We start from the raw sequence: 26721 nt of genomic DNA, 5'->3' as shown, positions 1-26721 counted from the left end.
TTGACATCCTGAGTTAATTTAATTGGTTTTATTGGGAATCAAACATTTCAAACTTAAAGTATGATGAATTGCTTTCTTTATTACACCTTTAGTAAAAACACTGGCGCAAAATAAAACATACCAGAGCAGCGGGAGCTCCACTGCATGGGAGTCAGGCTCATGGTGGTCATGTCCCCGAGGAACTATGGCGGGCAATCCTTTATTTTAATTTCTGAAAGGCGGCAACCCGACTAGTACCTTCAGTTTCCAATCTATCCGCTGCTCTACTTTCTCTTTCTTTTTTAACTGAATTACTTTTTTACCTGGAAGCCTTTTGCTGTAAAGTTTCTGTTTTGCTATTTCATGGGTCCAGACTAAAATATACACAAATTTGCAAATGCAGTTCATTCTCCATTAGAGTCTTATTAGTTTCTGAACTAAACTATTTAGTAAAAAACTAAATCATATTAACAATTTATAACTATAAATATACCTGCATTATGCTTATAATTTTTAAACACAGCACCATGAGAGGTTCCTCTGTAAAGCCGCTGAAGTGAACTGATGAATTCAGCCCAATATCCGATCTGTCAATCACATCAATACTGGAGCCAGATTCCAATATTGGATCAAAATGGTCCCAGCTATATGGAAGGTTAATTTTTTAACTGTAATTTGTGAGGGGTTAATTGTCTCTGCATTAGCCATGTGATGGACCAAGTGCAGGCTGTAACTCTCCTCTGTCCTCGCAGCCACTGGATTGGCTCCAGCCCAGTGCGTCCCTGAGTTGGATTAAGGATGTACAGAAAATGGATGAATGGAGATTTTCACTTGGTTATGCAACTAATGTTGAAAGCGAAAGATAATGAAAAAGTCACATTCACTAGCATTCTCTGATGGGGATACTTTCTTTTGGTTCTCTGTAATACATTGTGTAAGGCAACTACCAGACATTGTTGGGAGGAAAAGTAGCAACTTACTGAATGCTCAATTGTGCAGTTTCTTAAGAAGCGCACAGAGAAAATAATAATAAAACTTGACTGCTAACCTGGAGTCATGCTTCACTGACTGTCAACTTTACTACAACCTAAAAAGTATAGAAATCAAGCATTTATGTTTCGGGGGCATCAAGCATTTAATCTACAGATGGTATTTAATTTAGGGGCAATTACAATGCTGCTGTCCTTCTTCTAACCAAAGTACTAGTTTGCCATGGCTTCCTTCCTGCTTGCATTCAGCCCTGAGGCCTGCATAAGTCCCAAAAGTCCAATTCATACTGCAGCACACTGCAGTATACAAGACCAAACACTCAGCATATCTTTCTTAGAACCAATCCACAGTTATATAAATAAATTAAAATTTGGAGGGTAGGGGACTGGACTGGAGTCAGCCGATATCAAGTCATATTACTTTATTTTATAACCAAATTTTCCAAATCACATTATGAGAAAGTAAACATTTTCAAGGAGCATACATGTTCTTCATTACTTCTATATACTTTCCAATTTTGTCAGTATTTTCTTCATAATTAAAAGCTACAAGGCTTAATGTTTCCTGACTTGTCATATTAATTTTTAACAGAGAACAAAACTGTGACAAAATTCTGAAACTCTTTTCTCAATCCAGTTTTAAAATACATTGCAGAATTGGAAGGTTGCAAGATTTTTATGTCTAGATTACATGTCAGCACAGAACCAATCTTCAACTGGGAATCAGTCTTAAATGAACTCTGTACCTCATCATTTATAGTCAAATGCTTGCAGTGCTGTGTTCTCTCGAACGCCTTGCATAAGCTGTTCTCTGACTTTAACAAACACCCTGTCAACTTTTTTACAAGGTTGCTCACTGCCATGCTGCCATGACCTCCTGTCCCAGAGCAATAACTAAACACTCTTCTCTGAATCAGGCATCTAAAGACAAAACAGGCTTGAAATGTGAGGCAGCTTCAAGGCAGAGCACAAACCGACAGCTACAAAACTCTGACCCGCAGCTTTACACTCAGTGCTGAACAGTCAGTGTTATGAGGTAACAAATGCAATAATCCACTAATGATTTTTAAGTCTTGCATTATGTATAAAATGATGACAAGGCACATATAAGTCAAATACAAGGAACACAATCATAACATCCCATGTTACTACACATTATTTTCTCCATTCCCTTCAAAAAGTGTGGAAATGCTGGTATGACTGCCTTTTATTAAATGTTTGTATGGTTGTACTTTTTAATGAACCTTGAGTCTAAAATAAATAAATAAAATGAAATTCATCTCCATGAAATGTCTCATTAGTATTCTGTGGCTAAACACATCCCAAACAAGGCTAAGAGGTTGCCAAAGAAAGCTTCAAGTTCAGCATATAGGACCAAACCAAAGTATGTTTTGGAGTCTATTGCTTAAATGCAGAACCTCTCTTCTGACCTCAGAAAAACCCCTTGAACTGAAATCTGAAGGTACACGAGACTCTTTGATGCAGCAAAGCTCTTTGATATGTTGCTCATGCACTACCGTGAAGTAGTTTCATGCAGTGTGCTTGTCTCAAGAGCCATAGTACTTCAGAGGGTGTCATCTGAATACATAAGACAAGCCATGTATTTTCTGGTGGACTGTTAAAAAATATATTCACTAAGACTTTTTCTGAAATGAGAAAATAGTAACATTTTAATTTGGCTTTGACACATTTCTTTTTAATATTTAGAATAAAAGAAGAATATGTCTTGTTCTGTGAAACAGTGAAAGGTGATAATGGGTTTGTCCAACTATTTGTAACAAGCCATAAAGGAACGATGCAAATAACAGTGTAGCCTCACAACTGAAACCAAATACTAACATTTGACTTATTTTCCTCTAAAGTATCAATTTGTGAAAGTATTTGACTGACTGTGTGGGTGTGCAACCTTCAGGATTGTACTAAGGCATTTAAGATGATGCACCACCATTTCTGCTGTCTGCTGATAATGTATTTATGTAAGCTGCTTCTCTAACGGAAAAATACTATCTGTTTTTCAATCCTTGCAAATCTGTTGAGTCTGAATATCGTTCTGTAACATCAGCAAGCATAAAGGACAAAAGATTAACAACAAAATATTAAGCTCAACAATGTCATACTGGCAGCACTGCAGTATTGATTTATTATTGATAAACTGCTATGCTGATAAAGGCCACAATTATACCCCGTTACAGGTCCACACACAGACAGCTACAGACATCAAAGCTGCATTGCTGTTGTTACATATCTGTCTTGTGCATTCCTTACATATTATGTAAATTAACTTCTTCAAGAAGAGTTACTCCTCATATTTCACAGTCTGTACTATTTATCCTATTCTTAAAAATAAAGTTTCATCTCATTGAAATCAGCATCTAATTTGGTAGTACAGTGCCTGAAAACTGGAGTTTTTACTTCAAATCATGTTTAAAGGGTATGTTCTAAGTACCTTTCTTCACTGACCCATTATATGTTGATATTGCTAAGCAGAACAAAAATGCTGGCTATCATCTCAAGTCAGTCTGGTTTCCAACTCTAGATATGAGCACTTTCCGATTTCCTATCACAGCAGCTTGAAGAGCAAGAGCTGATGCAGCCACAGCAGAAACTCAAACTGACTAAAAGAAATAAAGAAAAACCAACAAGCAGATGAATGACTAAATCAATGAGCTTATCAATGTCGTTTTTGTGTAATCAAAAATGCTAATAGATTAGACAATTTAAGAGAGTGTATTTCAGTTTAATGTTCAGGTATGTAAGAATATTTCAGTCTAATTCTGTAAGAGGCAACACCAACTGTTTTAAACTAACTTCAAGCTAAGATAAAAAGCAAAAAGAAAATCAACCTTAGTGTCAGTGCTCTTATTGTAAGTCTGTTAGATTTTTTTTTTTGTCCAAGCGCTAAAATTCTCAATAAGAAGAGTTTTAGTTGTCTAGTGACTGTGGTTTGTTATCAAAACACTTTTCTAGATGGATCTGAATAGAAATATGAATATACAGACAACATTTAATGCAGTTTAGGAAGTCTGTAGAGTGCAACCTGCAACTCTCCTTTACTGTTGTCCCATTTCTTCAAAAGGTTGCTATTGTAAATAAGAATTAGTTCTTCTTGACTTGCCAGAACAAATGACTGTTGAATGAAATAAAAAAAGAACATATTGTATGTGAAAATGTCAAGGACAGTGTTGATTCTTTTCATGAATAAAAAAATCTCTGTTCCTTCCAGATCTTTGAAAGTCAGCAGGAACTAGTTTTAGATCAATCAATCTCTGGTGAAGTTACATTTGTATTGCCTTCTGGGATTTTTTTCATTAAGATGCTTGTAAATAAAATACAAACAGCACTAAATGTTTGAAGAGTCAGAAAGAGTCACTGTTCAAACACTGACTTTGTTTTATTTGAACTTTTCCTTGGCCACCTGACTGGAGGTGTTGATTTGAAATTTGTTGATCCCAAAACCTTTTAGAACACTGTAGAACTATGAATATGTATAATAACTAGAAATAAAAACAGAAAACAAAATTATATGCAAGACACTGTAAACACGTCATGTCTTTCATTAAAGACCACTTCCAGTGGATATAGGTTTTTAACCCTATCATCCATATTAAAGCAGACAAGGTTACCAAGATTATTTCAATTAATTGGCAAAATCATCAAACCCCTTTTACCTCAACTAAAAACAACATATGGTTGCAGAGAAAATTATATTCCAGAATTCATTTAAGTTCTAATATGTGTCTACTCACTACACAGTTAATAGACAGAACCTTTGAAGCAGAACACCTTGTACAGGGAAACTTCAGTCATTCTTTTATGCTGAAATAAAACTATGTGACCGTTGAAGGCACTCCTGATGATCATCAAGTAGTTCATCACAGAAGTGAGAGAACTGCTACTTCTGCTCACAAATCGCTATTATGAGTTATTCTCAGTTATGTTCAAATCACTTGTTTCTGAAAGTTGCATTTGTCCCCACATCAGTTTTGGTACACAATGAAGAATTTTGTTTATCTTGCTGTCTATTTCTCATTTTCATGTCTTTTTAAAGTGACTGCAGTTCCCTTGTCTGTTAGCAAGATTATGCTAAAGCTACCAGCTGTTACTACCAAATGTTGGCTTTTGCAAAACTTAGTGGAGAAGAACTGTATGATTTAAGAAGGAGCCTAAAAAGTTTTAGTACCGATCCAGATAACTGCCTTTAAACCCTTTCATACATTGTGGTCAAGAGTGGACACTATTTACAGGCTTTTTCTTCGCATATTCATAAATGAGTAGGGTATGTTTGTAACTTAACCACTGCAGTGGATGTTTATGAGTCATGACATTACCACTCCCTGATGAATAAATAACTATAAGATATAACTGAATACATTGTAATTAAGTTGCCTTCGTGATAAATAGGAAAAGAACAACACAGCTATATTGAATAGAATATTTACATCATATATTTATGATTATATATTATTTTATAAATATTTTTTAAAAAATAGAGTAAATTAAAAATATCACTAATAAACAAAAAAGTATCATTGCATATGTCTGTAGATGTAAAATACTCTATTTTAGAAAACGTGGTATTGGTTTTTATTAATGCATAAAATGGTTAAATTACAAATAGGTCATTGATTCTGGTGAATGATCCACCCCTCCAGTACGTCTATAATCTCCTTTTACATTTGATCTGTATGGTCCCTTGTCTTGGTTCTCTAGTCTGACAACACAGATATAATAACCATCTGGTTCTGCTCCTTCAGCTTCATCACACAAAGGATGATAGCCTGATCATCATGCTTGAATAACAATGCCAGGTTGCATTACACAAAAAAAGCTTACCTCTACATCTTATTCAAATTTTTTCTATGGAATAGCTTCAACCTGTCAAAGAAAAAAGATTTAGGGCCTGCCAGATGTGAATTTGTCTGCACACTCCAACACTGACAACAGCAGGTGAGGATCTCTGCACATCTAAATGCAAATATCATGCTGCTCCTCAGACAAAAGCAATAAGCTAGCTTGGGGAATGTATGTGAAACCTAAATGATGACATATTGCGACAGTCTACTGAAGGACAGGACTCATCTTATGACTTACAACACAGCAGGAGGGAAGGTAAAATGACTGTTAAGGTCACAGATTGTACTAAATCAATACAACCATAAAACAAGGACTGATAGCTGACTTTAAAACTTAATTACAACTATTGCTAAAAAGTGATGAAAATGTGTGTGTATGTGTTCATTCATGACATATCATGCTGCACTAAGAACTACACCTGCTATGTGTACTTTCCTGTCTGCGCTGTATTTATGAGCAATTTATGTTGGTGCTTGTACTCTGGTGCAGTGCCTTGGACTGCTGCTTGTAGCTATATTTATGGTTTTTATGTTTTATGTTCTTGCACCCTGTTTCATTGTACCATGAAAGTCACCAATCAATATTAGGGTTGGGCTTCATTTTGGATTCAATACCAAACTATTGGGACCCTGAATATATTGTTAACTCTAAATCTTTTGTTTGAGCTTTTCTTTTCTTTTTTTTTTATCACTACTCCAATTCAGTCCATTTTAAAGATTAAACTTAATTTACTTATTTCTTGAGCTATAACTCAGCTTGTGACTACAGCATCTGTCAATTGTTCCGAAGCTACATGTATATTTAGACCCAGATACTTGTATAGTTTCATTATCTACTGTCAATAACACAAAGTAAGAAACCCTCAAACCTGCAGGGAAATTAAAAGATATTAAAGAACAGAGAAAAGTTGGTGCAATAGCAATGTTGCTACATTGCACAGATGTACTAAGTTATACTGACCACCATCTAACCGCAGACAGCTGGCATTAGGACAGATCCAGTTAAGGGAAAAGGCTGTTTCAAAGCTTCCCTTTCCAGCTCTGTGCTTCCTCACAGCTATTCTTCAGTGCCACCCATGATTAATGCAGCTATGAATGGGTTTCTCCTTCACCAAGCACTGTGGGAGAACAGTTGCTTTGGTTCTCTTTCATTCTTTGCTATTTTCTTTCCTCCCAATGTGACCTGATTTAGTCACAGTGTGAAACTGATTTGAACTCATTTGAATGTTAATACTATAAAGAGGTGAAATGATGTGTATGTATCACCTCACTGGTTCTAAGAAACACAAGTGCAATGGAGAAAGTGTATCTATTTAAAACTCCTAATTCATTCGCTTATTATCTTATCTGGGGTATACTGTGACTCTCTTTATGCACAGTTGTGGCATCAAACATCAGTTAAACACTAACTGCCCTGTAGGGTTGTCACAATACTAACACTTCAAGTTCAATACCAATACTTAGGATAGTGCTTGATGTGCTATATCTTTAATACTATAGATGGGAAAAACAAAAAGCTTTTTTAAAGTAAAAAATGAGCTAGCACAACACAAAAAGCACAAACAATATGATAAAAAATATCTGAATATTTTTTTAAGAAAGGTGTGGACATTATAAAAATAAATGCAATAAATACATTATTTGCATAACTTAAAAAAATTTAAACCAAAGGTTAGTGCATTTTAATGTCATTTTCTTAATACTTGAGAACAGATTAAGTAAACAAGAAAACAAACACATTAAATATAAATGTTTTTAAACTAGATGAATTAATAAATGAAGCACTGAAAAAGATTAACTTTTTCTACAGTCTGCATCCACAGGCATTACTATATGACTGTAGGAACAGTAAGTAGCAGCTTTAGAGTCTGGTTATGGAGCAGAGGGGAACATCTCCTGCTCTGACTGCAGCTGGGAGAGCTGGTGCCTGACTGTCTGGACTGGACTGTGCCTCTTGTGAGTGTGTTTAGATGGGGAAGAAGCGTGTGAGTTGCTCACATGTGATGCTTTGGGTGGATGTTAATAATTACTGTAAGCTGGTGTAAAAACAGTGATTCTCAGGTGACCTGAGCTCATCTCCTGATAACAAAGTCAATTCAGCATCCTTTGTCTCATCTCATTAACATCCTTCTGTAGAGTTTTTGCACTAAATTAAAATTAATCAAGATGCTAATTGATTATGAAACTGTAAAAAAGTCAAACTTTATCACTTGCTTTTTTTTTTTTAATCAAAGAAAGCAGTAACTGTTCCTTAAAGTTATGTCCTCTCTTATTACTTCTGAATTTTTATTATATTTTCATAAATATTCAAAGATGACAACATTTCTGGATGAGGAGCTGTGGTACATAGCTATGCTGAATTTACTAATACATTACCAAGTTCTTTTTTATGATACATTATCTTAGAATGTATAAATTCATATCTTTGAATAATCTTCTAAATTTATGCCAGTGTTTAGTATTTGTCAAATAAGGCTATATTTTAACATTTCTAATGTTTTAAGCATTATAGTTTTAGAAGTATCACAAATTATTGTTGAGGTTCTAATGGATTTAAGTCAGCTACAAATGTAGACATATAAATAAGTATATATACAGCATGTTAGTCTACTAAGGAGACAAAGATATTTTAAACCCTTTCTGACTTCTTGTAAGGGTTTAGACGCAATGTGACCTTAGTTTTCACACTTGATGTAGCATACAGTCACACTGAACACACAGTAAAGTATAAACAACACATCCTGCAAGCTTCTTGTGAATCTCTTCATGTCTCAACTAGTCACTGCTTTGAAATCGATTGCTGAAGCTGAAACTGAACTGAAATAAAACTAGAACTTACAAAAAATCTTTACAACTGATGTTTGTGACTACTAAGAAAACAAAAACATTCATGAAATAGCTTTAGAATAGATGATATGTTAAGGGCAGTGAATATAATAAAACAATATCTAGCATCTAGCATCTCATTTCTGCAAGTTCTTCCTTCCCTTTAGTGACAACTCCAACAAAAAGACCATGTCAAGTGCAAAGTCAGTATTTCCTCAAGAGCAATATTTGGTCTTACAAAGGGCTAGATCAGACTGTATCTAGCGGATAAAACATTATTTTGTCTTCAAAATCAAAAAATTCTTTGATGACTTAAAAAAAAAAAAAAAACGACTGATGGAGACAGAAAGGCAGATCCCTCTATCATGAAAAGCCAGAAATCAAACAAGACAGCAGTGTCAAAAAACCGACAGGGATGTTATTTTTAAGAGTGTGATACTAAAAAATAAGAAGAGCTGGGGAAAAAAGACTGACCTCACCCTCTCAGGATATCAGGGTTTCAATTATGACAGTTAAACTGAAATGCAGGAAGGTTGTTTATATATTGTATGGATAGAGCATTATGTCTTTGATCATATCGGGTAACAACTAAAATGCAACATCTTCATCAGACTCTAGAAACCTTTAAAACTGTGAACATATCGACTGTGCCTCGTAGTGTATCACAAACACTAGATTCAAATTTAAAAAATGGAAACATCTCCAGAGGATTATCTCCATTTGCCACCTGTAATCAAACCTTGCAGTTGACAGTATTGATCATGTGATTATAAAACCCCTTAAACATCCAGTTTATCTATCAGCTGTTAGAGAAGACATAAATGAAGTAAAACATACATAAATAAAAGTTTTACAAACAGGCAGCCGCTGAAATTCTGAAAACCTGCAGCTTTATATGTCTGCCGTGCAAAAAAAGTCAACAAAGCTGGATCTAGGAAATGCTTAAATCTACAGTATTAGGTTACAGTGGTTCAAATGACCACAGGAAAAAAAATGTCCTCTTCTTCATTTTTTTTGACTATCAATCATTAGCTAGCTACAGAAAAGTTGTTGTCTGTGATTTAATCTAATTTAAGGTTACTCTTTGATGTTTGCACTAAGATTTTTTATTTCCCATTTCCTTTAGACAATAATGATACAAATTAATGTTTTTTTTAAGCAAATGGTTACAACAGTTATTAATATAACAACAATAGTTTGACAGTCAAAACTTGAAGCTGTAATGAGATTTTAAAAAGTTGATTTTTTTAAAATATACCTTAACCTAGTGATAGAGATGGATCATGCAGGTTTATGTCCACATTTTTTCAAAAGGATTCATTTTAGTCACTAAAAAATGTTCCACATTCACTTTGAGGCGCTAACATAGCTGCCCGACTGCTTCATTAAACTGCAATGAGGGATTGTAATGTTAATGTAAATAAACCGTCCAGAACAAAGTGAACAACGCAACATAACTCATGCCAGTATGAATATCATGAAAGTAACCAACACGATCATCAGAAAGGGGATGTTTTCTGATTGTCACTGTCGAACCCCCTTTTCTCCCTCTCCCAGGAGAAATACAAAGGTCCACCACTCACCATGACCCACACACCTCAAGAGACTAGTTTAGTTTGGTTTCATGTGGAAGAAGAAAAACATCTCTATCTATCTATCTATCTATCAGATAGATAGATAGATAGATAGATAGATAGATAGATAGATAGATAATCTATCTATCTATCTATCTATCTATCTATCTATCTATCTATCTATCTATCCTTTAAAAAATCTCACAGTGACTGTTTTATTCTCAGTACTGTAAACATTTTAATGTCAAATCATATTGTTTAATGTCACACTTACTTATTTCATTACCTAATGTGTATCATAACCATATTTATTACTGCACATTCAACAATATGGGAATATTGTAGGGAGTTCCTGTTTTATTCATTTGTTCATTATCCTAACTGCTTAGCACGGTGAAGCAGGGAAGCTGAAGCCTATCCCAGCAGTCTTTGGGTGAAAGGCGGGGTACACCCTGGAACAATCTATCGCAGGGCCACACAGAAACAAACAACCACTCACGCTCACACTCACTCCTACAGGCAATTTAGAGTAACCAATAAACCTAACATGCATGTCTTTGGATGGTGGGAGGAAGCCGGAGGTCCCGGAGAGAACACACGCACACACGAGGAGAACCAGATGGAAATCACTTTCCTAAAATTCAGCAACAGTGTTACATGTCACCCAACAGTTCCCCCTTTTCTCCCTCTGCACAAGGATAGTACCTGATAGTACATAGATACTACCTGCAGCACCTGACGTCTGCCTCACCCTGTAACAGCACCTGTCCTCTTCTTCAGATCCCCGCATTATCTTCCCATAACGTCCGCTTCTGTGTTCTGGTTGGTTCACACATGTTTAAGGTTTGTGATCTTCCTACACATAAAGCTGCGTATCATTGCCATTTATTGGATCTGAAATGTCCCCTGACAGAACTTGGACTGATTGATTGCTGATCAGTAAATGAGCAGTGCGATGCTGCAATGCTATGCTGTGCCTTATTTTGCATATAACAATGGCAGGTGGAAAAAAAGTAGTTCTTATCGATCTAACTAAGATTTTAGTTACTCGCCACTGTGTTCATGTTAATGATGATTAATATGAGAAGGAGATTTAGTTTGAGAATCGGCTGTAGGATAAAAACAGTTTATATGGGAGTAATCAATATGTTAGTATCAATTTGCATCAAAACCAAACTTCTATGATAACCTTGCAGCTCAAAAGCCTTTATTTTATTCATTTTATTATGTACACAGAGGAGAAATGCCGAGGTGCCCTTAATGGTAGTGCCTTTGCCCATATTCAAATTTTTACATTAATTGCTCCAAATACCTTCAACAAAATTATATTAGCCCTGACACTGTCATAATGAGAACATTTTAAATGCAGAAGGGCCCCTATTCCATCATTACACCTATAATGAGCAACTCCAGTGGCTCCAAAAAGATGTTTATTCACTTAAATGGACAAAACTCCCAGCCACAAGCTAAACAGATACCATAAATAGGTTTTGGCATTTAGTTGCAAACAAACTTTCCAAAAGATTACTTTATACAGTATTGTTATCGAAGGAAAAACATATTAAAATAGAAATGGTAAAGTTCCATCAATACCTGAAGGTCATTTTTAATGTAAAAGTAATGGAATATAAATATATATATATATATATATATATATATATATATATATATATATATACAATATAATGTATATATCTATCTATATATAGATTTATTTTCATAAATTTTTTTATTTTCATAAGTTTTGTCCATTTAAGTGAATATATATACATATATATATACATATATATATATATATATATATATATACATATATATATATATATATATATATATATATATATATATATATATATATGTATATATATATATATATATATGTATATATATATATATGTATATATATATGTATATATATTCACTTAAATGGACAAAACTTATGAAAATAAAAAAATTTATGAAAATAAATCTATTTATAGACAGATATATACATATATATCTATCTATCTATATATCTATATATATATATATATATATATATATATATATGGCCCTGCGATGGACTGGCGAGTTGTCCAGGGTGTACCTGGTCGCCTGTTGCTCCAGCTTCCCCGCGACCCTGAATTGGATTAAGCGGTTCAGAAAATGAAAATAAATATATATATATATATATATATATATATATATATATATATATATATATATATATATATATATATATATATATATATATATATATATATACACATATATATGTGTATATATATATATATACACATATATATGTGTATATATATATTTATATATATATATATATATATATATATATATATATACACATATATATGTGTATATATATATTTATATATATATATATATATATATATATATATATATATATATATATATATATATATATATACACATATATATGTGTATATATATATATTTATATATATATATATATATATATATATATATATATATATATATATATATATATATACACATATATATGTGTATATATATATATATATATATAGTATATATATATAATATATATATATATATATATATATATATATATACATATATATGTGTATATATATATATATATATATAGTATATATATATAATATATATATATATATATATATATATATATATATATATATATATATATATATATATATATATTCACTTAAATGGACAAAACTTATGAAAATAAAAAAATTTATGAAAATAAATCTATATATAGATAGATATATACATATATCTATCTATATATATATATATATATATATATATATATATATATATATATATATATATATATATATATATATATAGATATATATTTATATATATATCTATATATATATATTTATATATATATATATATATATATATTCACTTAAATGGACAAAACGGACTGTTTCTTCCTTGTTCTTTTGTCCGTTTTGGTTAATATTTCATCTGTTGGGTTTAAAGGGAGTCACTCTGTGTTTGCCAAGTTGATCAATAAGAACAATTAATGATTAGAAGTACTGTAGTCCACAATTGAAACAAACTAAAAAAAAAAGAGAGAAAAAAAGGCATGCTTTCCTTTCCAGTCAGAAGAGTTGGTTAATCAGTTTTACAAGTTAATATTCAGAAAGCCATTTTTGTTTTGCAACTCAACACACAACATAAATATTTTTCATATTTCATCCTATTTATGCTGAATCTATGCTGAAAATGCTTCCTACAACTATAAAAGATACTGTTGGAAAGTGGAAACACATTTAGTACTTTTCTGTCAGTCTTTTATCCTGTTCAATGTTGTTTTGGTTGGATTCTATCCCAGCTGTTAAGGGTGAAAAAAAAAAGAAGCTCCAGACAGGTCACCAGTTTGTCACAACAACCATGCACACACCTGTCAATTATGATGCCAATTAACTTTACATGCATGTTTTTTGGACTATGGGAGGACACCAGATTTGCCAAAGATAAGTTGTAGACACAAATAAAACAAGCAAACTCCAAATAACATATCTATGCCCAAGATTTAAACTGGGAATATATTTTCATTTACCCAGTTTAATGTTCATCTTTAACATCCAGGTTGGGCCACAGAGAAAAACATCACAGCTGGACAGAAAATGCTTGAGTTTGTTTTCCCACCTTTTTCACACTCATTTCTTTTCTACCAACACAGTTTACATAGTTAAGAGTTTACACGAATTTTACTACATGATGATGCTCAACTTCCTTGTGCTGATGCACAATGGCATCATGCCCTGAAAAGTCTAGCTACATGTTAATGGTCACATGATGTAGCCTAACGCAGTCAATTTTGTGATTAACAAGAAGATGGCCGGAGATTATGTAATACCTGATTTTCATGCAAATCCTTTGTTACTGACTGGAAAGTTGGTTGTTCGAATCCCACTTCCCCATCTGTCATTGTATCAACGTCACTAGTATATGGATGGATGAATGAATGAATGAATGAATGAATGAATGAATGAATGAATGCTAATTCAGGATTTTATCCACAAATAGTTTGGAGTTGAACATACATGGCTATCAGATAACTTAATGACACCATATTCAAAACAACAGTTTAGCAATATTTGCCGTTATGATGCCACACAGGCATTGGACATGTAGATAAACATAACTATTTTATGTTTCATTTGTATTATAAATACAAATGAGCTGATACTTTTCATTATTTGTACAGCAGGGTTTGCGGCCATCACCATATTCCGGTCGGTCCCTAGAGTCCACTCTGGGATCCTATGACTGCAGAATGAGTAAGCCCCAGCAAGCTGCAGAATGGATGATGCAGATCTTGCACTGAAAACCACCCCAGGTTATGGAGGGGATGAAACAAAGTGACTAACTTGCCAGATCTACAGCAGAGGAAAAGGTGAAAGGTGAAAAGGGAAACAATATGATAATTGATATCTAAGCTCTAAACATAGCAAACCTTTACAAGTATATGGCTCCCCTGGGGCATTTTATTTTCTTGTACTATCAGGTGGAGCTATCCTTTGTCTGCAGTCTTCCTTTGTCTTGCTCATCACTATCTTCCTGAACTGCACCACAGCAATTATTATTTTCACTCTTTTCTTCTGCTGTACATTCAATAGACTTCAATTGTCTTTTTACATTTTTGTATATAACAATGCTTTAAGGACTGAAAAGTACTTGATTTACATTTATTATTTTATTTATTCTGTTTCGAGATGTCAGCATGGAAATAGACTTTTTTTTGGAACTAACCAAAAAGATTACATACTTTCATGTATAATGTATAAGCTCTGACTTCTGTTTATGCCACATGTTTCCAGACATTGGATAGAGGGCCTTTAGGGAGACAAATTTAAATTTTCGACAGCACCATTATGAGCTGACCAAATTTCTAGCTAGCAACAATAAATGTCATTCTATTTTATGAAATAACATTTGATAAACATATAGAATGCTTGATTCTATATCTTGTTTATTTTATATGTAGTTTTGCTTAACTTGAAGAAGGACTAATCTTGATCCATCACAAAGGGTAGGATATGAGTTATAGCAGGGATCCCCAACCCTGGTCTTCGAGGACCGCTGTCCTGCAGGTTTTCCAAGTGTTCCTGCTGGAACACACCTGACTCCGACAAGCTCTGCACATGTCTGCTAAATACACATTGATTTGAATCAGGTGTGGTGCATCAGGGACACTTGGAAAGCCTGCAGGACACCGGTCCTCAAGGACCTGGATTGGGGTTCCCTGAGTTATAGTACTGTTTGTGGCTCTTTACTAAAATGTAAAAAGCCTCCCACTGTCAGCAATGCAGTCTTTGATGTTTACTTCTGATTTCACTTCAATAGGAAAAAAAAAAATCTAAGCTGTTTATAAAAAGTAATCACACTGATGCCACCAACTGCATGACGCTGAGTCACTGGAAATTTAGACAAATACTAAAAGTAAGCCTTAAGGGTATAAAGCCTGCTGTCTCATGGAAAACCCTGTTTGCCAAATTAAAGTCTTGTAGACCATTCATTGCTTAGCATAATATATTCAACTGTTGGTCAACGCTGATATAAATTCTGCTAAGAGACAAACCATCAAAACAAGATTTGGCTTGTTAACATTAGACAACCCAAAGGAACATCATTCAAAAGGGAAAAATGCAGCTGCATTACAGTGGTACTAAAAGGCATTCTGAATAAAGACTGATGCTAAGGACTGTATGATACAAAGCATACTCTGTTCACTGTTCCCTCTGAACAAAAGACATCCAGACACAACGCCTGTCAGCAACTGTCCTTCCCTGTGGCTGGAACTGAGAGATACACAAACCACCTGCAAACATAATGTTCAGATAAATGCAATCCTTATGGGGTATAGGTCCTAAAAACTTGGAACCTGTATTTAAAACAGAAGACAAGGGAAAGCTGCAGTATACAGCTTCACTTCTCTATGTTCAGCTTCTTTTCTTGTACAATTACATAAATGAAGATACCAATATGTTTGTAGAGCCCTATGAGGTAATGTAAAATATATTTCAACAAAAAAGAGGATTTAATAGCTGAATATGCCATTTCCATGAAAAGACCTTAGAGGGTCTTAAACGTGCCTGGAGTGACATGTAATACAAAGATAGTGCGAGAGATTTACATCAGTAAGACCACCTTAAAATGACTGACCTTGCTAAGAAATAAAATACTTAAGACCGATTCGCAATACAGCCGAACTACAATGTAATATTTTAGGCGTAGACTGGCACGCGCACGGATGAATCACCGTGAATTGTGGTATTAGGTGTGAACAGACTTTCAAACGAAGCTATTATAGTCACACCGAGTTTGTCTGTGAATACATACTGTCTTGGACATTACCAAAGAGTTCCGAAACAAGAACGCGTTTCCCTAAAAGCTCGACGAGCCGAGGTTAACCCTGATACTGCGGACTAACCCGCTGGCGAAACGACCAGCATCCATACACTGTCCTCCGGCTGCCTCGGTGGAAGGCGACCTTATAGTCTCAATGGTCAAATAAAATTTCGTCGATGCTTACTGATGATTTACTGCCTTAAAATGTAAATAATTAATTTTTTTTTTAAAAACGCCGCCTTACCTAGAGAATGTCATATGTTGATAAGTCACCTCTTTTTCAGATTGCTGTGGGATGGAGGTGGCTGCTGCTGGCGCATCACTGTGTTTCACCAAGAGGCAGCGTAAGGAGCACGGCGCCCCGGAACGAGCATAACGGAGAGCCAGCCCACTGCAGTTGTCTGGTTGGTAAAAACACATCCTGCACGAGAGCGTGCTACCCCACCCTACAGGGCAGCGCGAGCTGGATCGTTACGCACATCAGCTCTAATCTGTTGCCTCAGCCAATTTCCAAAATAGATCAAATACAGTCGATAACCAAGGCATTAAATTATATGAAACTATATTAATACTAGTAATAATAATAAACAGGACAAGATTCAGTACTCTTAAAAAAAAAAGATAGTAATAATTAGTTTTAACGTGTTATCTCTGTACTACATTTTCAATTAAATGTCATGTTTTGATTACTCAAGAAAAATACATTATATTTTATTTGTTTATTTATTTATTTACATATATATGTATGTTTTCAAATCTTGTAATGTTTTTCAGGGCTGTACTACTTCAGTTACTACTTCCAACAACTTGGCCTACAAAGAAGACGTGTGACCTTACCAGAGTAGAGTGCATTGCAACGACTAACTCATTTGTTCCAACATAGCCTTCTCCTAGTCAGGTAATAAAAACAACAACAAGAAGTCTAGGCTGTCATCACAGAGGTTTCTGTATTCCCTTCAGATTAATCTTTCTTTTTAGACGGAGATTGGTAACTGGCATTCCAGATGGAGCCAACATCTGGCACCATCATAATAAAAAATCACAATAGTTTATAACACTTATGTCAGTATTCACAACCTCTAAGAGTCTCTAAGGAATGTGAGACTGCAGTTAAAGCATCAGTCGATTAACTGGCTCAGATTTGTTCATCTCTTTTGATTCAACTGTTTTTTTTTTAAATCCAAGATGCAATAAAATATAGTTTCAGAACAATTTTCTGAAACTATTGTTTCAGAAAAGTGGCAGCTTTTTTCTTCTTCTTCCTCAGAAAAAGTCAGTTTCTGCCAAGGTGCCACTCTCCAGTTTAATTTTCTTGTCGAAGAAAATATAGCACCCTTTCATTTAGTTTTCTCACTAATACCGAGATAATAATATAAATGTGTTTTGCCTAAACTAAACAAGAACTGCAAGTGACAGAGCATGGTATGATACCGCCCAAAAGTCTTCAAATTGTGGTTGTCGGTCAGCACTTGCCCCCAAGTGGCCATGTCTCAGGATTACAGCTAAATCCGTCGCAAGCAAAATCTAAAACCACAGATGTTAAAGAAAATTAATGGATTCTCATGTCACAGTTTAAAACAATTGGCCATTTTATTCATATAAAGCCAATTATGGTAAAGTGTACAACTTAAAAGAAAAAAGATTTAGGACTAAAAACAGGCATTGTCCTTTTTTTGTCTTTCTTTTATGTCATCCAGCTTTAATTGGAAACTTGTACCACCGAGCTTGAGTTTCTGCAGTTAGAATCATAATATCCAAAAGAAGCATCTTCATTGTGACAAATGCCTAAAAAAGAAAAGTATAAACAATGTTTTATATACTTTAATTAATATCCTGTTACTAAATGAAAATTCAAACTCAGTTCAGAGTTGAAAAGAAATCAAAGTTAATGTATCTTTGTTCACAGCATTATTATTATCATTATTATTATATATTGTTAAAAATTATAAATATTAGATTCTGCTAATCATTATAGTTTAACTCCTGCATCTGATACTGTTGATCAATATGAAACAAAGGTTATATTCATTAATTAAAAGTAACTTTGGGGACTGAATTGTCTCCTGGTGTGCATGGAAGTGAATAAGTTGTCTTGTCTTAGGGTTTGTTACTTTTGAGTTGGCAGGTGTCTTTTGCAATGGGAACTAAGCTGGGGCCAGTCTCATCACTCTGTAACCCCAAACTGTTTACCAAATATATGCACTTGAATTTAACCAGAAGTGACAATATCAAAATCATAAAGAAATTCTTGAAAATAAGGGAACTTTTGTTCAGTTAAAAAAAAAAAAAAGACATAATCTTAAATGTATTTTTAAAATTGCAGATCTCCTGCAGAAGATTTTGCTTTTGTCGTTAATTTCTGATAAAGACCACGGCAAGCGCTAGAAAATTTCCTCGGGACATTCAAGTAGAAAGTAAACAAGCTTTCCTTTAATGTAATCAAACTAAATTTGTAATTTAAAAAAAAAAACTGGACCTGCCTTCACAAGGAGCTTAAAGCTTTTTACAACTATACAATTCTCCTCTAAAAAGCTAAGAACAGAGAGCATCCAGATTTGCCAGGATATAAAAATATGAACATTTTCTGACCAAAATCAGAAAATAATTTAATTTCAGTACTCTGTTACTTTCAGGATATGATACACCTCCTCACAATAGAGCATATAGAACTAATGCTTACTGTAGATATGTGAAAACACAACACTACAAGCCCCCCCCCCCCCCCCCCCCCCCCCCGTTTTGATTTTCCTGTACAGTTCACAACACTCATGGTGCCAGCTTTAACATCCAAGCAACACTGTCTAAATGAGAACACATCACAGGCAGTAAAGAACATAAATTAAATTGAAAGAGTAACAATCCCACAAGGTTAAATTTCTGTTTACTGCTAAATATGGATTTCCCATGAGCCTTTTCTGTCTGTCAAGCTGTGTATATCAAAACAATGTCAAACTTTGTATAGAACATTGAGAGTAGAAAACTAATCTCAAATGACTCAGATAAGTTCAAGTTTGGAAAGGCAAGTTTATTTGCACAGTACAATTCACCAACAGCATGAGCCAAAGGGCTTTACAGGATCAAACATTAGAAAATAAGAAACAAGAGTGAATGGAAAAGGAAAACACGTCAGATAAAAGCTATTAAAAAAAACATGATCAAGTTAAAAAAAATTCTAGCTTAAAAAGAAACTGCAGATTTGGACTTTTAAATAAAAACGATAGAAGTGCAGCTGAGAACATGTGGAACATAGAAGCTGGATGCAGCTTCTCCATGTCTGGTTCTGATTCTGTGAACTGATTAAAGACCGAATCCAGATGACCTGATGAGTCTGTTAGGTTCAAACTGGTTCAAAAGGTCATAAATGTATTTTGGTCCTGAACCGTTCAGAGGTTTATACACCAGCAACAGAACTTCAAAGTCCATCCTCTGATGGACATGTGGCCAGTGTAAAGACCTCAGAGCTGGACTGATGTGGTCCACTTTCCTGGTCTTAGTGAGAACTCAAGCAGCAGAGTTCAGAATGAGCTGCAGTTGTCAGGTAGACTTTTAGGTAGACCTGTTCAGACACTGTTGCAATAATCAAGTTGCCGTTCCCAAGAAGCAGTTCACAAATGAAAAGAAATACAAGTAAAACTACTGTAAAAAGTTCAAAGGGAAAAATCCTTCAAGTATTGGTGGTACATTTTATTCTGTTTTTACAAACTTTTTAGAAAGTATATTTTCCTCATCCATCCAATTAGTTTGTAAAAACTAGGAGGAGAATATTTTGACAATCATTATCATCTTCATCATCCACTTCAGTATTAGAGGGATCCAATACAGCACTCTGTTGTCTATCAAGGGTTGAAATGAAAAGATTATCTTTGTTCATTCCCTTTTATTGTTTTATAATTGTACATTTCATGTTGCTAACTCGAAATGTTCTTTTCTACTTCGACTTTATTTTTCCTTCCCTTTTCTCATATTCTTCTCTGTTGAGGTCAAACCTGCAGCCAGTAAGACTTTTATGAATCAGGCGACTGGATAAAGTGGGTAGAATGAACAGTATGAACCAGGGGAAGGTGTCAGATCTTAAGTACTGACAAAGCAATTTTTGTGCTGTGATCATGTAAACAATTTAGCATTCAAATCAGCAGATTGTAGCAGAGTTATTTATATGAAATGTCATCAACACACTTACTCAACTGTTAACAAATGTAAAAAAAAAACAAAAGCAACAACAAAACAGCAAGTTTCTGGACAGTTCAAAAACACAAAAACAAAGAGTTTAACATGGACTTTTGCTTAATATATTTTTTTTCTTAGTGATTAATTGGTCACTTTTTTGTTTCATTCAATTACAGAATATTGTTGGCAATCAAATGAACTGATTGTGTGTGTGGTTTTTTTTTCCAGTGAAGTGAATGACTGCTGTCAGTCCTATCCTTGCTTTGATAGAATATCAACCTTTGGACAAATTGCAAATATCAGATGATTAAAGATTGAATCTGTGAAAATTAATAAAGAATTACTTTAAAAATAAATGTCTTAAAGTCCTTTCTAATATGATCATGACATGACATGTCACGTTTTTACCATTAAAACAAATGGTAGTGTACACAGTATATGAAAACATCACGTTAACACTATCAGTAACAGTGAACCTGTCTGAAGCTGCTTGATGCTGTTTGAGTCAGTGATGATTATCGAAGATATAATCTTTTTGTTTTTATAACAATAGCTTTGTCTAAACATTCAGTACAGCAAAATTTCCTCAGCTTCTTTATTCTGCATGAAAATAGAAAAGTTAACCTAATTGTGAACATCATTTGAAAAAGGCCTGTAAAGAAACTGAAAAAATTATTTCATCTCCAGAAAAATGCTTAGAAATTCAATCTAAAGTACAAACTGCAACCATAGAAGTCCTAATAAATAGTGTGAAGGGAAATATATATATATATATATATATATATATATATATATATATATATATATATATATATATATATATATATATATATATATATATTGCCATATTTACCACAAACACATTGTTTAGAGTAAAAAAAAAAAAGGGTTATCTTTGTGTAGGATTAAAATTGATTACACAGGAGTAAAATACATCTTGATAAATATCATCTGTCATGTTGCTTAACTGGGTTCTTTACAGGTCACATATAGACTTAGTGGTTCATTATCTCTTCCACTCACAGGAACCATTCCAGTGACCTGAATCACATAAAGATAGTTAATGTGACAGGCAACATGTATCATAAAACCCAACTGTGATTTAAGATAGAATAAAATAAATTAGACCTGTTAGGACAACTGCACAGTGGAGCCATAGGAAGTTGATTTCCTATTTATGACACCAAATCCATAAAAGGTGGGTTGTTCTGTAAAATGTAAAAGAAAACACAATGAAATAATTCACATTAACATGGAACTGAGATATTTTACCATTTCGTGAAAAATATTTTCACATTTTTAATTTGATGTCAACAAAAAAACTAAAAAACATAGTAATGTTGACTATTGTGCTATATCCCCACTTCTTCTAACAACTATCTGTAAATGTCTGGGATCTGAGTGGAACAGTTGCTTGAGTTTTAAGAGAGGAATGTTGTCCCATTCTTGTCTGATGCAGGATGTGAGTACCTACACAGTACTAGGACTTTGCAGGTCTATTTTTCATATGATGATATGCCATGGTGATATGATATGTTTTCTACTGGTTATGGGCTGCAGACAGACACCACTAATTCAACTCCATCTCAATGCATTCTTTTAACTGTCTGCTGATAAAAAGCTGGATTGCCCAATTCTTTCATTGGCAGAACACTACTCTGGTTTCCAGAAATGCCTTCAAAATTTGAAAAATATGAATAGAGAATAGTTTCCCACTTTGCCTCAGACTATTTTAAATGAACGTTGGCCCAGAGGAGGTGGCAGCATTTCTGGATCATATGCACATATAGCTTCTTGTTTGCTTGACTGAGCTTTAATCAGCATTTGTGGACAAACTGTATTTATAGTGATTTATGTGTCTTTCTAAGCCCACGCAGGGATATTCCAGTCAAGAATCAGGTCTAATTTTAATTCAGGCCTCACATGTAGGTTGTGTAGTGACATAAATAATGTCTTTCCCAATTTAAAAAGCACTGTGCTGTAAAATAAACAGGAGTACAATTGGAATTTGTAAAAATGGCTCATTTATTTTTTTACTGCTTGTAATATGAAAAAGAAAAACTTGTTAAATTGACTTTATCCATGACAGAATAATAGATATTAGCTTGATTAACTTATTAACCCACGTTTTGAAGTATTTTTTCTTTTCTTTTCCTTTTTATTTAGCGAAGAGGTGTTTCATCCTTTGTTTTTCTTTTTTGACATTTTTTCTCCAAAAGGTGTTCCCTTCACTGTATGCTGAGTTTAATCGTCTTAGCCAAAGGCAAATAAAGGTATTAACATTGGCCCTCACCTGTTATTAGATATTTTCACAACCGGCATACGTGTATTGTAATAACCAGCTAAATCTTGGCACCCCTGCGACCGCTGTTGATTTAGGAGCAACACTAGAGACCGCCAGAGAGCAGTGTTCAGCGCGCGGCTCCGCGCGAACGTGAATGGTGAGTAAATGTTCCTTATCGACTGTATGGGCCTATTGGCTGAAATGACAGGATGATAATGATGAAAGCACGCTGGCTGCTCGTGACACCGGCTCTAATGAAACGGCGTTTTATCGACACGTGAGCCAAAGATAAAAACGTAAACTACAACTTTGTCAGATTGTGCGTAAAAGCTAAGCCCGCAGATATTTCACACGAGTCTCTGAATTATTGATTCCGTAATGAAATAAGCACCAGTAAGAGGATGTTGAGGTCTGAAAATAGATATCTCTCATCCCGCACTCCCCTGTTTACCCAGTCTTTCACCAAATGGTCAACTGCGCAATCATTGCACTTTGTAGACGTGCTTTCTTGTCTCTTTATTTATTTATTTATTTATTTATTGTGGTTTTTAAAAAAAAAAAAAAAAAAAAAAAAAGCATCACGGCTTTTATGAGCGTGCAAAAGATGCATACAACCGCCCCAGTTTGTTTAGCTCAGGTGGCATCACAAACAGCTTGTTGTGGAGACCGAGGTGAAAGCCTCGATGCGCTGTGGTGAGGACCTCTGATGAAATGGTCAGCAGCACTGAGAGCGCGCGGATTCCTCGCTTCAGCTCTCATCAGACGACCTCCTACCGACTTACTTCACGTCACCCCGCCCGTCTGCCTCCCGTCTCCTCCCTTAAATCTTTTTTTTCCTCTTTTTTTTTCCCGCGACCAGCCCTTTAAGCGACTATGAGCTTAGACAATACAGACTCAGAGAGTAAGTGATACAGCCAAAACACAGACTACAACATCACCCACCAGCTGCTCCAACACCAGAAGAGAGGGGAGGAGGACGCACAAGTGCAGGCGCGTCCATGGGTGCCAGCTGAACAAGGCTTTAAGCGGGCAAAGGGGAGCAGAAATAAATTGGAATAAAAGAGTTTATTTCGTTAAGTCTTTGGAAAAGCGCACAGCTTTGCTATAGGGGGCAAGACAGCCTAAATGAGTACATTGTAAGAAGAGTCATGCATCTCAACAGAGAAGAAGACAACAGCAAAGGTGAGTAAAACATTTCAGCGGCCATGGGATGATCATTTTATTTCGGGCTCTGCAAAATGCAACGCTCCCACGTCGGTTTCCAGATGCCCTTGAATGAGACATGTTGATGTGAAGTATGTGCTGAGGGGGTCATTCCAACATGCTATTGGAAACTGCTGTAATGCTTTGTTATTGGCTTCCCACCAAAAAGCACCGAGAAGCCCTCGCATGGCAGCGAGAAGGGGTGTTGCATCCACTCAAGGTGGCAGGATAGTGACTCGCTGGGAAACAGGCACTTGAGCACTTGTTGTGCTCGGTTTTTGGATCCGCTGTGAACGCACGCGGCCACGGTCCCTTTCTCGTGGGGCGACCTGAGCATCAACGCACAAGGTCATATTGATGAGCAAGCTTGGCAGGTTTGTGCTGGGTCGAGGTGTTTGTGTTGTTGTCTGTGACTGAGACACCGCGGATGTGTGTGTGTGTGTGTGTGTGTGTGTGTGTGTCCGCCGCTGTGGTCGGCGGGGAGAATTGAAGAGCAGACAGTGTGTAATGACACAAACCCTTCTATCATGATAAGTAACGATCACTTTAATTGGGTGTGAAGGGGCCACACAGGATCATTTTAGTGTGCGGCTTTGAACTGAGGTCGAGGTCACTGACTAACACCTGATGCTCGAGGAGATTTCCACCTAAATGTCTGTCGGTGTGAAGCAGCCCCACTTTTATTTTGCACTGTTAAATAAATACTTAAATTGTTTTCGCCACGCTTAAGCTTGATTTTAATAACCGACCTGCTTAATGTAGCCTACACTAGGACCATCATCTGAACACTAAATGTGCCCCATAACAGTGTACCACTTAAGAGATGTGACACCAACACTACATCTTTTCTTCTGCATGCATGTATGTATGCATATATATGTATATATATATATATATATATATATATATATATATATATATATATATATATATATATATATATATATATATATATATATATATATATATATGTATGTATGTATGTATGTGTATATATATATATATATATATATATATATATATACAGTGTTAGTTATTACACTAAAGGTGTCATACCAAATAATGTTCAAGACATCATTATAAACTCTCATTCTGTCACATCCAGGCGAAGTGGAGACAATGGCTGAAATATGACTTCAATTTTTCCCAAAAACATTTTTGTTTTCTAGCTGTGTGCATACCATTTAGTGAGGAGTTCCCCCAAGAGGTGAGTAGTACCTTGCACAGAGGCACACAGCATCATCCCCCATCTAACATGCCTTACAACCTCATTGCCAGATATGAGTTCACAGGGGACAAGAGATGAGTCACCATCTGCGACTGGCAATGATTTCATGATGACAGGCGTGTCTATGTATGTGACAGTCCATGTGTTCTTTTATTACTCATGTTTTAGAGACATGTATCTGCTCACGGTGACGACGAGGGGACCTGCCTCCCGTATAACTAATCAAATTTGATATATGTCTGAGGAGTTGGTTAAAGGTTAGGTTTAGGTTACGACCGGGGCAAGACTAAGCAGCACTTGTTAGAGTATGTCTGCAGGTCATTAATGTTAAGTCAGATTAATATCCTCTCAAGTGATGGAAACGTGACTGTGTGTTTCTGTGCGAGAGTATCTGCTTGTTGGAGATTGCGTGTGTGTTTATGTCTGAAAGCAGGAGGAAGGAGTCACGCAAGTCAAAAGGTTTAATGAAAAGGTTAAATATAACAGCAGATCTCAGCTTGAAAGACAGCACATTATAAGCTACTGGATATTGAAAATACTGGTGTAGAAAAGTCTGCAAATGCCACTGAATAAAATCAAGTGGTGTTCGCGACACAATATGTACAATAATATGAATGACCCTGAAATATGGAAACAGTTGAACAACTGAATCCTAGAAAATACAGTATCATACAGAAGATTGTTAAATGATGAAAAAAAAAAAACACTGTCACAGCTAGTTTGCTGCCAATATTTTTATAGATTACTGTAGCAGGCACCAGAATATGATCTTTCAGTTATCTGCAGAATAAACTATTTGAACATTTTAACTTGTTTACAAACTGTGCATCTGTAAAGCTGTGATGTATTCGCTACTTAACCTCACATTTAAGACAGATGGTGCTTTGTGCTCATAGGCTATCAGCTGTGTCAAAATGAATCTGATCAATCATAAAATTATAGCTCAGCCTCCAGCTTAATCATCATGTTTCATTACCTTGGGTCATCCAGGCAACATATTTTCCTGCAGGCAGAATCTCTTTCAAGACTGATTTCAGGAAAGCGTTAATCCACTAAAGCATTTGCAATTTAACTTAAAAACAAACACGATTGTTCTTTTCAGAGTCTTTGAAAACGTGAATATCTAAAGACACCAGCACAAACATGATTGCAGTGATAAGTTATGTAAGAGACGATTGGAGATGTTGGTTTCAGTCAGCCGCTTAATTATTAAAGAGATGCGTGCGCTCCCGCCAGATTAGTGTGTTCG

General features: G+C 35.0%; 1 protein-coding gene across 1 annotated transcript in view; it reads left to right on the top strand.

The window, feature by feature from the left end:
- Nucleotides 1–24189: 24189 nt before the first annotated feature.
- syt7b (synaptotagmin VIIb) overlaps nt 24190–26721 on the top strand; it is a gene marked incomplete at both ends in the record, with an annotated part of 96861 nt that continues 94329 nt past the window's right edge. Inside the window, one exon of the mRNA XM_079242376.1 lies at nt 24190–24223. Within this exon, the coding sequence (XP_079098502.1) occupies nt 24190–24223 (34 nt within the window). The remainder of the gene's footprint in view (nt 24224–26721) is intronic.

Source organism: Telmatherina bonti, assembly GCF_933228915.1.
Source record: "Telmatherina bonti genome assembly, chromosome: 1".
Taxonomy (NCBI): domain Eukaryota; kingdom Metazoa; phylum Chordata; class Actinopteri; order Atheriniformes; family Telmatherinidae; genus Telmatherina; species Telmatherina bonti.
This window is presented reverse-complemented; position numbering and strand designations above follow the sequence as displayed.